Below are 16,049 nucleotides of genomic sequence, written 5' to 3'. Positions count from 1 at the left end.
TAGAAATGTATGATTTTGATTGTTTCATGGGGAAGCTTCATAAAATTGGAATCAATCAAAGTTCTCTCGGACCTGATTCAAGATTTGTGAAATTTTCAAACAAAAAAATCACAAACAATATTTGAACTGTATATTATGCTTGATACATTTTGAATTGAAAAACATTAACTCAATTATGGGATCGGTAAGTGATTTAATGGAATCCTCAAGCTTGACGCAGTGACGTCGTTATTTAATAGAACCTGATTCCGTTCCCCTCAAAAAAAAAAAAAAAAAAAATTATGGGATCGGTAAGTGATTTTAGTACCTCGAGTTTGTACAGGACCTTAACTACAAAATTGGTAAAACAATTTCCTAGCTCGCATGATGGCTCGCCAATTCTGCTATTGACGGTCACAGCTACTTCAAGTATGTTGTGTTCCCTTCACATGTGTTGTTACGATAAATTTTTTTAAAAAAAAAAAATCCATCACAATTTAACAAAAAATTTGACTAAAATACTTGCACTTCAAACTACTGCATATTGAGGTAGATTTTGATAATTGTAAACCTGAAAGACCCTTTGTCAGGAACAAAAATTAAGTTGCTTGTGAACTTTTTTCAATTTTTAATCATGATTAGGTACCCAAAATTATACCTTTTTCCAACTTTAGAATTTTTATCCTCCATAAATATAGATAGCTCTTCACGCCGCTTGACCCCTTCAATCACTACAACTGCTGCACATGTATTACCTAAGCTAAGCCTCTCTCTCTCTCTCTCTCTGTGTCAAGCCGAACCGGGCATGTCATCTCTCTCTCTGTCAAGCCGAACTGGGCATGTCACCGTTTCTTATGTAGATAAGTAGAAGAATATTTCTGGTAGTTTTTGCTATTCTGGGTTCTTGACGAAGATGAATCACAGCCAAAACGTACAGAGCTCAGGTTGCTGATTTCTTTCTCAATTGTAGTAATTTAGTCCCAGAGGAAGAGAAGGACCATCTCTGATTAAGAAGCTGGAATCGGTCCCTGATTCGGATAACACAACCACTCGCGTAAACCTAATTTCTAGTAGCTACTACTCCCCCAACAAGTTGCTCTTTCTCTCCGTCTCTTTCTAGCTGGAATCTTCACAACAACTTTGTAACTCAAACCACCTACAAGGGTAATCACAAGGGTACAGCCCTTCACAAACCATCTGTACTTTTTCATTTTTCATTTCTTCCACCAACAAAAAACAAAACATGCATCGCCGATTCCTCGGCAACACCACAGAGCTGCCCTACAACAATGGCAACCGTACAGCGGATTCCTACATAAGCGAGATGAATTTCGACACAAACATGGTCATCATCTTGGCGGCTCTTTTGTGTGCCCTCATATGCGCTCTTGGCTTGAACTCAATAGTGCGTTGCGCGCTTCGCTGCAGCCACAGGTTTACTCTTGAGACCCCGGAGCAGGCTGCAGCGCGACTCGCGGCCACGGGGCTCAAGAAGAGTCATTTGAGGCAGATTCCGGTTGCGGTTTACGGTGAAGGGATTCATATTCCGGCGACCGAGTGTCCGATCTGTCTCGGAGAGTTTGAGGACGGCGAGAAGGTTAGAGTGCTGCCAAAATGTAACCACGGATTCCATGTGAGGTGCATAGACACTTGGCTTGTGTCACACTCATCATGCCCGAATTGTCGGCATTCACTGCTCGAGCAACAACAACCATCGAAGAAAACTAGAACTACTAGTCGTAGTACTGGTAGTACTAGTTCTGAAGCGACAGAGAATTCATCACCAACAGCCAGTGAGTCCCACCAGGAAGGCAGAGTAGTTCTGGTGATTGATGAAGCAAGGTAAATTTGCGGATTTGGGTAGTAATTAAATGTTTTACGGTGCTGGTAGAACTAGCGGGAAGTAGTAACACGGTGTTGGTTGGCTAGTTTTGTGGAGGCCAAGTAGCAATTAGAGAATGGCTACATTGTTATGACGAAGGTTATGAGATGTATTGTAAATTATCAAATAATTATTGGTTGAAATGTGGTCCAATTTTACGTAGTTTTACTTTATTCCCATGCTTTGCTTATCACAAAGCCCAGCTGGTCCGGGGACTAAAGTTGGCTCTGAGTCTCAATGTACGTAACACAACTTGGTGTCCGTACCGGCCTTAGAAATTGAGAATACATTCCTTGAACTACTGAATCAGATTATGTGAGATTTGTGATGGAGGAAAATGTCACAGCAACTATACAAAGAGTTTATAAATCTCGAGAGGGATTGTAATATTATTCTGATGGGGGGTGATCGGAAAATAATTTTTGGTTATGATCGATAAACCATTGAAAATAATCGACAAACCTTTGTTGTACAGATTTGCCATACTCTTTGCTTAATCAGCCACAGATTAAAGAGATAAAATGTGTTTTCTTGAGGTTCTGGTTATACCATGCATGTTGATTAGGCATCACTAATAAGTGGAGCAAGGACCACCCACCATCAGGTCATCAACCTATCGGCCTCTTGGTGTGGTAGTTCCGTAGTTCTATTCAACATATATATTGAATCAATTGGACAGTTGGATATGGTTTTGGCAGACAACCGAGCAACATCTGATGCGACGAGTCGGGGCTATAAGGGGAGGGACGTCTTCTAATCTCCCAATTCTTACGTGTACGTGTTTTTGCCCAATTTGCTCTATTATTTCATTTATAATAAATGAATTCATATATTTTAATTTCGTATTGAAAATGTTTCATTGCTAATGGGTGAATACTGATTACTGATATACATGTTCATCTCACCTATGATTAACAAATTCACGTCATATCTTAATGATTGAAAACGTTCATTTTCTAATTCATCACTTAAAGACCTAGCCTTTGTCATGTAAAACATTTAGGACAGGGATGGAATTTAGACCATACACCCAAAAGTCCAAAACCCACCCCGCAATAACTCCTTTTTTCCCTGGAACCGAACTAAACAGTCGGTTTTTCGCTGGGGGACTGAACAACAGCAACACGTCGATCAGTTCTTCTGGGGACTCTACACCATTTTTCGCTGGAACCAAATTAAACAGTCGGTTTTGGTGTCCAAAACCGCACTGGACAACAGCAACATGTCGATCAGTTCTTCTGGGGACTCTGCTAGTGTCAGAAATGGTTTTCATTTCGAGGGAATCGCAGCCCGCTCCACTAAACGATCTCCAACCCCACTCTGTTCTTTGACCAAAAAAAAAAAAAAAACCCCACTCTGTTTTTCTTCTTTGGACAGTGTTTCTTTTTTTCCTTTTCTTCTTCTGATTTGGATCCCCATGCCACCTACATGGTTATGTCATCTTTAAAGCCTCCAAGTTCTAGTTGATGCAAAACATCACCATGGTGCCACCACACCACCATTGTTGTGAACCTCATCAGTCTTATAAAACTCTGATAAATAATGGTTTTGCTATCCTATAATTAATCACGATCGTTTTAGTACTCAAATTAATGTTGGTATTGAAAACCTGTCATCATTTAGGTTTGAAATCTAGATCCAACGCAAAAATGCTAAACCACTTTGATCTGCTTCTTTGACATTTGAACCGCCAAAATCACATTCGGGACAAGATTCAATGATAATTGAATCTTGTGAATTTAGTTAGGTTAGGGTATATATACAACTAAATAATTTTTGTATTTTTCGTGCGTGTCGATTAAATCGCACTTGTTAGGCTAAGTCATGCAACAACCAATGACGGTTTGCGTTATTGGAAAATCAGTTAAATTGCTAGTACGACCAAAGACCTAACTGCCAAATACCAGTCCCCCGTACCCCAAATTTTAAATGGTTCATATGAAAAGATTGTTTCGTATCAAAAAACTTATTGACCCATTTTGGGATTGATACCCACGAGGCATTGTAGGATTTATTGGTATGAGTATGTCAACAAGTCTACTAATGAATTATATGAAGAAAATTTATTGTTAGTGTCTTGTTAGTTTAGTAACCCTTGTGTTTCACTCAATAGGTGGGGTAGTATTGCAAATATGCAATTAGTGGCGTCTCTTTTTGATAGCACCACGTGGGAGGTTACTACGTTTCATTCATTCCTTAAAATAAATGCCGAACAATTCCAAACTTTAGACAAAATTATTGATAGTCTGTTTTTTTTTTTTTCGATGATGAAAAATAAATACAAACTAAAAGTCTAAAACAATGAAGACAGTCACCCCCAGTCAGGTCAAACTGGAAAGCAGCTCATGTAGCTCGAGGGATCTGAGTCGACCAAATAGTCATTGAGGGAGAAGAGTGCCCCAGACTTGGAAAGGAATCAGCCAAGAAAGCTAACGAAATGAGCAAAGGATATATATATTTTTTTTTATCATAAGAGAAAACTTCATTCCTAATGAAAGATTACAATGGATAGGGTGCAAAAGTCATTCTATTAATAGTCAAAATGAATGAAATAGAACAAAATTTTGCTCACATTAAACTTCAAACTGAATATCCATACTGACACGCTGTTGGAGCCAAGAAGATTCTGACTTTAACCAACGCAAAGATTGGCAAACAAAATTTCTTTTGCAAGGCGATGGAAAACTTTATTATCCTCTCGTGATACAAATCGCGGACTACAAACTAGAAAAGGATATTGATATGACAATATGATCAAAAATTATTTTGATAAATTAAAGAGAAGAACTTGGGCTTTGGCACTCTTCGCCTCGATCTTCACATCCCTGAATATTCGAACTTGGGCTTCGGCTTATGAAACCAAGTGATGTAGGCCCATATTTCAAATGCTGATAACGGCTAGTACAGTCCAGATCCAACCACTGTTCAGCTGCTGCTGCTCTCGTTTCATAATGCAAGCAGAGAAGCAGCAGCAGCAGACATGGAAAATCACCGTCCAAGCCAAAACCAAGAAGAGCTTCAACTTCAAATTCAAGTCGACCCAAATCGTCCCCACTTGCAAGTTTCATCGATTCTCTCTTCTGATCAAGCTCCGCAAAATTATCCTCAGAGTGAAACTGAATTCAGAATCCACAGCATCATCAGTTTCGAGAAAAAGAAAAGCAACCCTCAGATCCAAGCTCCTTAGAATTTTCAAGAAAATTGGAATTCCATGCACCAAGAATCGAGACCATACTATCCATAACCCCGAATCCCAATCGCCTCTACTTAGACTGAAACAACACGTTTGCAAGGTATTCACGATTTATAAGTCAACTGTCACATTTATATCTTCGAATAAAATTGTTCTGTGATATTAATTTAGAGTAGCTGGTTTTTTTTGTCTTGTAGGAACCAATTTCTGTTGCTACGTTGTGCACTGGAATTCTTGTGTTTCTAGCTCAGTCGATCTTCAGCATAGTTCAAAAGGGTTTCGTTGTTTATAGTTTGGCTACATTGCTCTTCTTCTTTTCCGTAGTATCCGGTAAATACAATGTGGGAAGAATTCTCAAGTTTCTGGTGATTCTAATGCTTGCGGCGTCTACCAGTTCATCAGAGCTCGACTTCAATAATTATATTAAGTTTTTCGGGAGATATGTCTCGGACTACATTGGGAAGGCTTCCAACTATGCTGCTCTTGTTTTTATGAATTGATTATTTGCTTGTTATTGAATAAATTGATTGATGTATCATCGTGGGGTTTTTTTTTAATAATTATTATTGAATATGAGGATGATTTGATTTTATTTGAAATTTGAATATATTTGAGCGGCTAATGTTGTTATGATTAGTAGAACGAAAGTGGCTAAAGAGATTTTGAGCTGTGTTGTATTGAAACTTACCTCAACTTTAGAATTAAGGAAGGTAATTGTATTAGAACTCGATTATCAACGATTTATAATCGATTGTGGGTGCATCTTTAATGGCCTATAAGAATTAGTGAATGAGTTACACTATTATTAGCGTGGAGATTTACATAGTTAAAAAAAAAAAAAATTGTTGATAAAAAAAAAAATATTATCAACAATGACAGAAGTCCAAAATTGATCAACGATATCTGAGTAAAAAGTATTATGTTTGACAATACAAATATTGTAATATCTTATCGTGAGTGACTGCTCGAATCTAATAAATCAAATATTTTTTTTTAATCCAGATACATGAGTTATTTGATTAAAAAAAAATTTGATTTATTGGATTCGAGCAGTCACTCACGATAAGATATTACAATATTTGTATTGTCAAACATTAATATTTGAGTTTTCAAAAAAAAGCATGAAATCAAGTTTTTTGAGACACGTGTAATTACTAAGAGAAAGATGATACAAGAGTGACTTGATCAACACCGATACCTCACAAGATATTGTTGCAATCTCTAAAATATGTTGTCCGAATAATTGCAAGGAACTCGTTTAACCGAACAATATACTCTAGTGAAAAGCTCAAAAGCATTACAAGCAAACCTATGGGCTAGTGCATTTGCTACTCAATAATTATGGCACCAAAGAAGAGGGAATAATGGGTGACTCGATAACCCAACCGCTGAACTTGCTCTTAGTACGATACCAATTATCAATATAAATTTAAAGAGCACCGCCGTGCACTTGCACCAACATAAATGAATGGTTAGATTGTATTAAATACACTTTTTGTTTATTAAAAATAAAGTTGATAATAAATATCAAGGGTTGAGATTATTTTATAGAAAATTACATAGTAGCACATGACCAAAGATATAAACACAGAAAACTCACTTTCAAAAAGATTTATACAAATAAGGACATGAGCCCAGGCCCAAAAGCTAAATGATGCAATCCTGACTCCCAATTTTAATGTAAAATGACCAAAATACTTAATTTTTATCAAAATTTACGCGCATTGCCTTAATACCCAACCCCCAAAATTAAAACTTGAAGCCTAGAACCCCAAAACAGAAACCCCATGCCCCAAAACGCTCATTTTGCTCATTTTTGTTCTTGCTTGAACAAATTTTTGGATTTTCTATAATGATTTTGCAGTTAAATTTTTTGATTTTCAGGTCTCGTCATCCTCTTTTGATGTGGGAGTTGTTCTCGACGGAAATTCATTGTCCGGCATTTCATATTCGTTCATCCGAAATGTGAACCACAACGGCGTGGAATCCGGCGTAACCGCTGCTCCGGCGACGACGACTCAGCTGAGCGGAGTGGATTGCGAGGTGATGAGGTACAAAGAGAAGAGGAAGAAGCACAAGTTCCAGAGGACAATCCGATACGCCTCCCGGAAAGCCTATGCCGAAACCCGATCGAGAATCAAAGGCTGGTTCGCAAAAGCACCGAGACCGAAATGGAGGTGAAAATACTAGAAAAGGAACAAAGAAAATTGTTAGAAAGAAATCAAAGTGAAAGAGAGACTGACCGCAATACTTAACATCTGCAGACTGGGAAAATGGTAAGAGCAGGAACAAGGTAAAGCTTAGAAGAACCAAGTGAATCAGCAAGGTAGTCATGGCTTTTCTTCTTTGGTTCCTTCTAAAGTAGAAGTATTAAATAGAGATGGTCCTGAAAACGAAGAGGGATCTTGAAACGTGAAGAAGTAAATGGTATTAGTGTGGAGGATTAGGTGTCAAATAGGCGAAGAAGGAAAGTATTACGTGCAATAACATGAGCAATAAACTAATAAGCCCCTGGAGGGTGGGACAGAAAGGGATTTACATATCCCTGACAAATTTGTATAGTATGGTTCACAATTTCGTGGTTTTTTATTTTTTTTTGGCATAGTAGAATGATTGTTAATTACCATAGTATAAAGGTATTTGAAAGCATGGTGCAGAATAGGCATTGGGTATTTACCTATTTCTATATGTGCCTTGAAACTCTAAATTTTGCTATTGCTACTGCTACTGTTCGTGTTACTGCTCCTGCTACTGCTCATAATCCTACTCCTGCTACTGCTATTGCTTCTGCTACCCGAGATTTAATCGGAGGCTTCAATTTCATTCATGAATTGACAGATCTAATTGCTTCTGCTACTGCTATTACTTGTTATATTATGCATACAATTCATGCTTTTTTTCGGTTGCATTTGAACCTATTGATGTTCTTAGCATAGTACAAGAATGTAGTTGTGTGTTATTAAGAAAAAGAAAATGTAGCAGAACACGAGTACAAGTGCAGTAGTAGAAGTGGACGAGTATGAGTGCAGTAGCAGGATTAGGCGATGATGAGTGCAGTAGCAGAACACGAGTAGCAGAACTGGACGAGTATGAGTGCAGTAGCGGGATTGGACGAGTGAAGTAGCAGGATTAGGCGATGACGAGTGCAGTAGCAGAACTGGAAGAGTATGAGTGCAGTAGCGGGATTGTTATTTGGTTCAATGATATGATCGGCTACTATCAATGATATGATCTGCTACTGTTCAAATTGAAATGATATAATTACTCCTGCTACTGCTATTGCTCCTGTTACTGCTCCTGCTCGTGCTACTACTACTGCTACTGCTCCTGTTACTGGACGAGTATGAGTGCAGTAGCAAGATTAAGCGATGACGAGTGCAGTAGCAGGACAATAGTACAAGTGCAGTAGCAGAACTGGACGAGTATGAGTGCAGCGAGTGCAGTAGCGAGATTAGACGAGTGCAGTAACAGGATTAAGCGATGACGAGTGCAGTAGCAGGACAAGAGTACAAGTGCAATAACAGGATTGGACGAGTGCAGTAGCAGGATTAGGCGATGATGAGTGCAGTAGCAGAACTTGACGAGTATGAGTGCAGCGAGTGCAGTAGCAGGATTGGACGAGTGCAATAGTAGGATTAGGCGATGAGATGAGAGTAGTAGGAGAGTGAGGTCTGAGATTCTTTCTCTTAGCAACGTGTAGAAGTAATATAAAGTATATAAACAGATTATTCTCAGAAAAAAAAAGTAGCATAAAGGGATTATTCTCAGAAAAAGAAAAAAAAGTAATATAAAGAGATTAGAAGTCAAAATGAGTAGTTAAGGGAAAAAAAAAATAACATAAACGGATTATTCTCAAGGAAAAAAAAAAGTAACATAAAAGGATTATTCTCGGAAAAAAAAAAAAGTAATATAAAGGGATTAGAAGTCAAAATGAGTAATTAAGGGTAAAAAAGTAAATTAACTCATGACATGTGGCAAGTGGAGAGCAGATTGTCCTTATTTGTAAGATTTAATCCTTATAAAGGGATTACAAGTCAAAATAAGTAGTTAAGGGTAAAAAAGTAAATTAACTCATAACATGTGGCAAGTGGAGAGCATATTGTCCTTAAGTGTAAACTTTTGTCCTTAAATGTTCAAAACCAAATGTTGTGGAGTTTTTTGTGTTTTGAAATCCTATCAAGGGGGTATATGTAGTTTGCTAATTATTTTATAAAGATTGGGTCACTTGCACCGTCGGTACATAGAATAATTTCCACCTAACATTATCAAACAGTATTGGGAAATGCTAGTTTCAAATTTGAAATGATAACCATGTTTGAAATTTCAAACCCACACCTTCCCCATCGAACTTGATAGGCGTTCAATTCGGTCCCAAAAATAAAGGGCACCTAATCGCTGGCGTCTTTGAAAATCGAAACAGTAGATCTCATCAGTCCTATGAGTTTAGGGCATGGCACGAACAGTGTAAACTGTAAAGAGGGCACGGCCCCCCTCAAAAACGGGTGGGGGCCCACCTAATGCAGATGCAATGATGGCGCGTGAACAGAAACCACATTGATCAAACTTATTATAAGGACAGTAACAAAAGTATGTTGATGTCAGTGGGTCCCGCCAGACCCTTTTGTGTGGCTTCAGATCCACCGTCCACCCCCGCGCCACGCGCGGATCCGACGGGACAGGCCGGGAGTCAAAGACCTATCTTGATGGGTCTCTTTGACCACACCGGAAACATGCCTTTAAGATATTAATAAACTTCAGGAACTTTGACTGGGATGTCACTTCGTTCGAGGCCCCTCTTCGTTGAAAATCGAGCTGCGTCTTTGAATTTACCATTTTGGGCCCAACCCACAAAACCTATATTTCGCATTTTGAAATTTTCTGATTATATACTCAAATGTCCAAAATACCCTCTCTGTTTTTTTTTTTTCTGGTCAGAATAATTTCTTTGCATGTTTTGGAATGGAACCAGAATACCAGATGGTCAAATAGTGCATTGTATTTTGGACATTTGAAGTTTAATAGGTTACCGACCCTTCATGGCTGCAAATAGCTTCTGAATATATAAGTTCTTATATTAGCAAACCTTATAATTTTGACTATGACTAGTACTGCATAGAACATATCCCAAGTAGTATTTTGCTCTATGTTTTTAATATTTCAATTACTTGACATGGTAATTGGTTTCCTTTCTTGACTGATCTTAGAGATGTAATCTGCATATTCAAAAATGAAATGGGGTGCATAAGAATCATCGATCCAATTCAAACAGTCAAAAAGTTGGTGTTCAATGGCAAACAAGAGCTTCTTAGAAGATATTGCCTTTAATTATACTTATCTATAGAGTTTAATATAGTGGGGATATAATTATTACATAATATTTGATTGACCATGAAAATTGTGTGTCTCTTACGTGTGTTTTAAGATTGAATCTGCGTGTGCAGTACGAGTGATAAGAATATATTTGATTGATTAAGATGAAATAGATAAAATGTTCAATTGTCATATATCAAACAATTAAATATTATTCGACATTAATAGGGAAAAAAAACTAAGTTATGCATAATATTTGTTCTTGGCACTGCCAAACTCAACACCATACTAATGGAAAACACCGGGGTGTTAGTTTGGTTTAGTTATTAGTTTGGTTAGAGAAATCTGCTGATTAACACCACAATCTATATGATATGTCTTCTTATTTTCACCACTTATTCAACATACTCTTGTATTTTCTTACTTTTGATTATCTTAATTTACCTAGTCTGCAATGGATCTTAACATTTGGTAGCCTCCAGTTGTTAATTACATAGTACTATATCAACCTATATGATCAAAAGAATTTTTTATGTCTTTGCAAGATGCAATGAACATGAGCGTCAACAGAGCTGATGGAAAATCACAAGCAGATATGCAAATTTGGTTAACCGATTATGTCTTCCAGTCTTAACATTTGAAAACTAATAATCACTGTTATCAGGTCTGTTTATGGTGTCAATTAGAAGTCGTCAGTTTAAAAAATGAATTTAGCCTCTAAAATCATGTGAAACCAACAACCAAATGTTTGGTTAACAGATTATGTTGTTTTAATCTCATCACTTGAAAATTAGCAAGAAACATGGTCGTTTGTGATGCCGATTAAAAATCATTGCATTCGAAATCAAACTTTGTACCCAAAATTTTACAAAATTCAAACACAAACATCTAGAACTCAACGAAATTTAATTTTCTAAATTTTAGAAGAATGCAGTATAACATGAGCAAGTGTCAACGTTCAAAATCACTACTGAAATATAAAACAAAGGTCCAACAAATTGAGTGTAATTCAAGAAACCCGTTTAAGTGTTGGTTTAGACAAGTAGTACTTTAAGTAAGATCAAAAATTAGAAAATAGAATGTGTTGGAAATAGAACTCCTTTTCTTCTCTTCACATCTTACGCGTAGCCACGGTCCTGGTCCAAGGGTTCCACAATTGAACATAAACAAAAAGGGGCATTTTGTAGTTTGTTGGAAATGACATTTCCAATGCAGGAAGAATCTGGATTTTCTGGAGGGCAAAAGCGTCAAAAAGGAATGAGAAACCCAATTCTGTTGTTTAAGGATAATAATAATGAATACTATTTAATGCTAATTAATTATTAATTATGGATTTTTGGTAGGTTTGACCACTGCTCATTGGGGCTCCATTCCTCTTTGAGACTCTCTCTCTCTCTCTCTCCTCAATTCCAATATTCTTACATCTTGTGTCTGCTTTTCTCTCTCTCCCTCCTTGAAAATCTCTCTCTCTCTCTCTGCCTCCATAAACCTTTCCCAAGCTGCTTTCTTTCTTTGACTTGTTGAAGGCTGTTTATCTACAATTTGGTTCCTCAGTCCATTTCAGACCCTGCATGAAAGCTGGTAAATTTTCTTACTTTTTTACTTCTGGTTATCTTTCTTAACAACTGAATTCATTTCCATGTTCTTGAAGTTGTTCTTCAAATTGTATATAAGTTTTGAGCTGTGAAATTTTTCATTTTGAGATGAAAAATCTATGCTTGTTGGGTTTCGATTGTCTGTTGCTGCCGGATTTGCTTTTGTGCAATGAATTGTGGTTTTTGTTTGGTAGATTTTGCGGAAAGTTGGCGTTTTTATGGATCTGGGCATGTTTTCTTTTGTGAAGTTGAATGGATGCTGTTTAGGTAAAAAAAGAAAGAGAAAAAAAAAAAAAAAGGATTTCTGGGGTTCATTTTTTTTAATTTTGTTTGAGTTGAAATTTAGTAGAATGGTTCATTGGTCAAGTATGTCTCTAATTGCCAAGTTGACATATAAGAGATTTGAGCGGTTGGGGATAAAAGATTCAGTGTTTTTCATTTGTCATTTTTAGTTGCAGAGAGGCCGACTGTAATGGGAATATTAAGGGATGCATTATTAAGTTCTAGGTGGAATATCAACCACACTAGGTATAGAATCTCCAGAATACCCACTCACCTCAGAAAAATAAAAAAAACAACATTTTTGCATTCGTTTAATCTATTTGTTCTTTTGGAACGGTTAGGGGGATGTTAGTATGAATTTCCTTGGTGGTAATTATGAGGACATGTTCTCTCTTTATCTTTTCCCCCACCTTAATATAGGAAATTGGAGGCACTCAATTATTGTTGTTTGATCTATTTCGGGTGCATGGGCCACTTGGACTAACTATCCGCTTGTGGTGAAGTTGCGTATTTCTTCTATTAGTTGGTTCAATTGGGTTCTCTGCTTCTTATCTACCGTTACAAAGTTGATAGGTTTTTGGTTGGAGCACGTAAAGCTCTAATCCCCAGATTCCAGCTTCAGCTAATATGCATGCACTTTTTTCTTCTAATGCAGAAAACTAGGGCCAAGTACAGATTAAAGTTTCGAACATAATTATGGGTTGCTTCACCGTTTTGAAGAGCAAGAAGAAAAAGTCTGAGCAAACTATTTATATTAAACGGGTCCTCCCTAAGGAGCAAACTCCAGCCACATTGCCTGAACCCCAAATCCCGACCCGTTCACTACAGTCTGCACCCCCAAGTTTTAGGAACAGAGTGAAACCTATTCAACCAGTGAATAGAGTCACCAAAAAGAACAATAGAACTCGGGCATTATCTGCTCCATCAACCCTAGATGCGGCAGACCAAGAGTCTCTTTCCTCGGTTGAATACGAGGAACCAGAAGAGCCAAAATACCGGTCTGGAATCCTGAAGGAACAACCGCCACCAATTCCGCAACCTCTTCCCCTCCCATCACCTCAAGGTGCTACTGCACTGCGGACTACAGGAAGCTTCAAGTCATCGACTGCTAGTGGCCCTCTCTATGCTTCTGGACCATTGCCCCTACCTCCTACTGGAACACTACGGAACTTTTCATATGAAGAAGTATCATCAGCTTGCCACAACTTTTCTTCTGACCGATGCATGTCAGAAGGTCTATCTTCCGTCATATATAAGGCTTCCTTTGGAGAAGATTCATCATCAAGTTCAAAAAAATTTGAAGCTACCGTTACTCGCCTTCATCCATCCACTCAGGTAACTTATCAATCTTAAGTCTGTTATGTTGAAGATATAATGTTCTAATTTGTTTTTTGGTCCCCTTATAATGTTATCATGGCTTAACTATTTTCAGAAAATTATCTTTAGTTATGGATGAGTTTTGGATTGTCATCCTTTTATTATGTTATGTAATCTAAAAAAAAAAATGAGCTCCTTAGTTGGTGTGCAATGTTCTTGTGTTTGCAAAAGAAAAAGAAAATTATGCTTCCCACAGAATGGGTAATTAAGAATATGGAAGCATTTTATGTGTTTGAGTTTATGAAATTCAAAATCCTGTATTTATGTTTCCAATTTAGAATGATTGATAATGCTGTGGAATTGTAAAGTTATATGGCCTGCAAAATAATCAGCATTTTTCTTCTTCTTTCGTAGTATGCTACCTTGCCTCAAACATTTGGTTCACATGTATGTTTCTCCATTTGTATGTGGTGCTTGCATTAATGTCCTGCCCATTTGAACATTGTTAACCAAATCATGTTTTAATATGTTTCCTCTGCCTCTAGCATTTAGATCGTTTTAGAGATTTGAGAGTACGGGGTACTGTTACCAAATATTTAGAACGCTCGTATAATCCCACTGCTATCGGTTTTTCAGGGTTTAAAGGAGTTTGTAAATGAGGTAAACACTGTTGCATCTTTGCAACATCCAAACCTCTGTAAATTGCTTGGTTTCCATGCACGCGAGGGATCAGAACAAAAAATGTTGGTCTATGAGAGGCTGTTTCATGGAAGTCTGGATCGGTTTTTATATGGACGATCAGATAAGCCCCCAATAGACTGGAATACAAGAACAAAAATTGCTTTATGTGCTGCACAGGGTCTTACATTCTTGCATGAAGAAGGACCTTTCCAGGTAATAAGAACCTTTGCTTGCACTTTTTATTTAAGAACAATTGAAATCAAATGATGAGTGCCTAAGCATTCGGTGGCTCGAATCAAGTTGGCCTTTATTTAATAAATGAATCCTTTTTTCACGTTCACAAAATCACCTCAAAACTGAAATGCTGATGGTGTTTAAAATGCTTAAGTAACTAAATTTTGTAGGGATTATCTGATGGTATATTTGTGCATTTTCTTTGGTGACTGAATTACTGTCCGTATTTACAGGCAATGTACAATGAGTTTTCAACTGCCAACATTCAGATTGATAAAGATTTTAGCGCAAAGCTTTCTGGATATGGCTGTGTTGGACATATTCCTGAGGCAGAAATCTCTACTAATTCTGTTGTAAGTTTTCTTCCTTTGTTTACTGTGATTACCTTTCCAGATCAGTTGTAATTTTTGAAACTTTGTATTTAACTTGAAGCTAATGGTTCGATCTATGCCTCTGCCCTAATCCATACAAACTTTTAATTTCAACATGATCTTTTTAAAAGATCTGAACAGTTATCTTTGTTCTTATCATTTTGCAGGCAGTGGCAAATCTATCAGTTGAGACGCTTGAAAGAGGAATGCTTACTCCCAAAAGCAATGTCTGGAGTTTCGGGATTGTTCTTCTAGAACTACTTACAGGACGGAAGAATCTTGATAGCCGGCATCCCAAGGAAGAGATGAATTTAGTTAAGTGGAGCCGGCTTTACCTAGCTGATGATACGCGGCTGTCACTGATTATGGATCCTCAGCTGAAAGGCCGCTTCCCAGCCAAAGCTGCCCGAGCGGTGGCTGACATTGCACAGAGATGCCTCCAGAAAGACCCATCCGAAAGACCCACCATGAGAACTGTTGTTGAGCATCTCAAGAACATTCAAGACATGAGGCACTCGTCCAGGTTTCCTTTGCAAGACCCTGCTTCACTTGCCGGAAAACAGATGTCAAGATCGCCGAGTCTTAACGGAATTGTCACCCCTGTGCCTAGGCTAAGTTTTTCTCCTTCACCTCCATCAATGGCTCGGCCATCTATTTCACCTACTAGACGACTTGCCCTGCGTATGTCTCTTCCTCCACGAGCTTGTTCCACCATTGTCACTATGGAGGAGCTAGACCACCTGCTGGAAAGCCGGAAATCATCATCATCTACGGTTCCAAGGGCTAGTGTTGAGGGATTTTGATTGTGTATAATGTGCATTTTTTATTAATTTTTTTATTTTTGGTTCTTTGTGATTCAACACAATATATAGCAGCAGATAAAGATGTGGTTGTTGTTCCCACCGAAGCGGACTGTATGCCCTGTAGATATAATGCATGCCTGGTAGAATTGGGTTCATCTAGTTTCCCTTAGATTTACAATGCAATTTCCACGACTTGGTTTGCCTTCTCTGGATGTGTCTTCGTATTAAACATGCGCATATTTATAATTAACATCCTATATTTCTATCATGCTTGTCCACATGGTGTCTGCTGCAACAACAATATCTGTTCAAAGCCTCAAAACCTGATTAAGGAGCTGCAACAAAAATATGTTCAAGGCCTGAATCCTAATCAAGAAGCCATCGTCATGACATGTTGAGTAA

At 37.8% G+C, this 16,049-nt stretch overlaps 4 protein-coding genes across 4 annotated transcripts in view; all 4 read left to right on the top strand.

Annotated features, from left to right (window-relative positions):
* Positions 1-16,049, top strand: part of LOC133721631 (uncharacterized) — a 72,451-nt gene that overhangs the window by 40,945 nt on the left and 15,457 nt on the right. The window lies entirely within an intron of this gene.
* On the top strand, positions 692-2,023 carry LOC133721170 (RING-H2 finger protein ATL74-like). Its single transcript, XM_062147706.1, has one exon. The coding sequence runs from the start codon at positions 1,223-1,225 to the stop codon at positions 1,823-1,825; it is 603 nt and encodes a 200-aa protein (XP_062003690.1). The 5' UTR covers positions 692-1,222; the 3' UTR covers positions 1,826-2,023.
* LOC133723923 (uncharacterized) lies at positions 4,743-5,667 on the top strand. Its single transcript, XM_062150794.1, has 2 exons — positions 4,743-5,154; positions 5,252-5,667. Exons 1-2 carry the CDS (start codon positions 4,747-4,749, stop codon positions 5,552-5,554), a joined length of 711 nt encoding a protein of 236 aa, XP_062006778.1. The 5' UTR covers positions 4,743-4,746; the 3' UTR covers positions 5,555-5,667.
* On the top strand, positions 11,758-15,853 carry LOC133721480 (probable serine/threonine-protein kinase PBL1). The gene is made up of 5 exons (XM_062148107.1): positions 11,758-11,945; positions 12,897-13,576; positions 14,195-14,452; positions 14,707-14,826; positions 15,012-15,853. Exons 2-5 carry the CDS (start codon positions 12,938-12,940, stop codon positions 15,645-15,647), a joined length of 1,653 nt encoding a protein of 550 aa, XP_062004091.1. The 5' UTR covers positions 11,758-11,945; positions 12,897-12,937; the 3' UTR covers positions 15,648-15,853.

This window comes from Rosa rugosa, chromosome 7 (genome assembly GCF_958449725.1).
Source record: "Rosa rugosa chromosome 7, drRosRugo1.1, whole genome shotgun sequence".
Lineage (NCBI taxonomy): Eukaryota > Viridiplantae > Streptophyta > Magnoliopsida > Rosales > Rosaceae > Rosa > Rosa rugosa.
This window is presented reverse-complemented; position numbering and strand designations above follow the sequence as displayed.

Coding starts and splice junctions, on each gene's coding strand:
- LOC133721170 (XM_062147706.1), top strand. CDS start 1,223: ATGCATCGCCGATTCCTCGGCAACACCACAGAGCTGCCCTACAACAAT.
- LOC133723923 (XM_062150794.1), top strand. CDS start 4,747: ATGCTGATAACGGCTAGTACAGTCCAGATCCAACCACTGTTCAGCTGC. Junction 5,155..5,251: donor TGAAACAACACGTTTGCAAG/GTATTCACGATT, acceptor TTTGTCTTGTAG/GAACCAATTTCTGTTGCTAC.
- LOC133721480 (XM_062148107.1), top strand. CDS start 12,938: ATGGGTTGCTTCACCGTTTTGAAGAGCAAGAAGAAAAAGTCTGAGCAA. Junction 13,577..14,194: donor GCCTTCATCCATCCACTCAG/GTAACTTATCAA, acceptor TCGGTTTTTCAG/GGTTTAAAGGAGTTTGTAAA. Junction 14,453..14,706: donor ATGAAGAAGGACCTTTCCAG/GTAATAAGAACC, acceptor CCGTATTTACAG/GCAATGTACAATGAGTTTTC.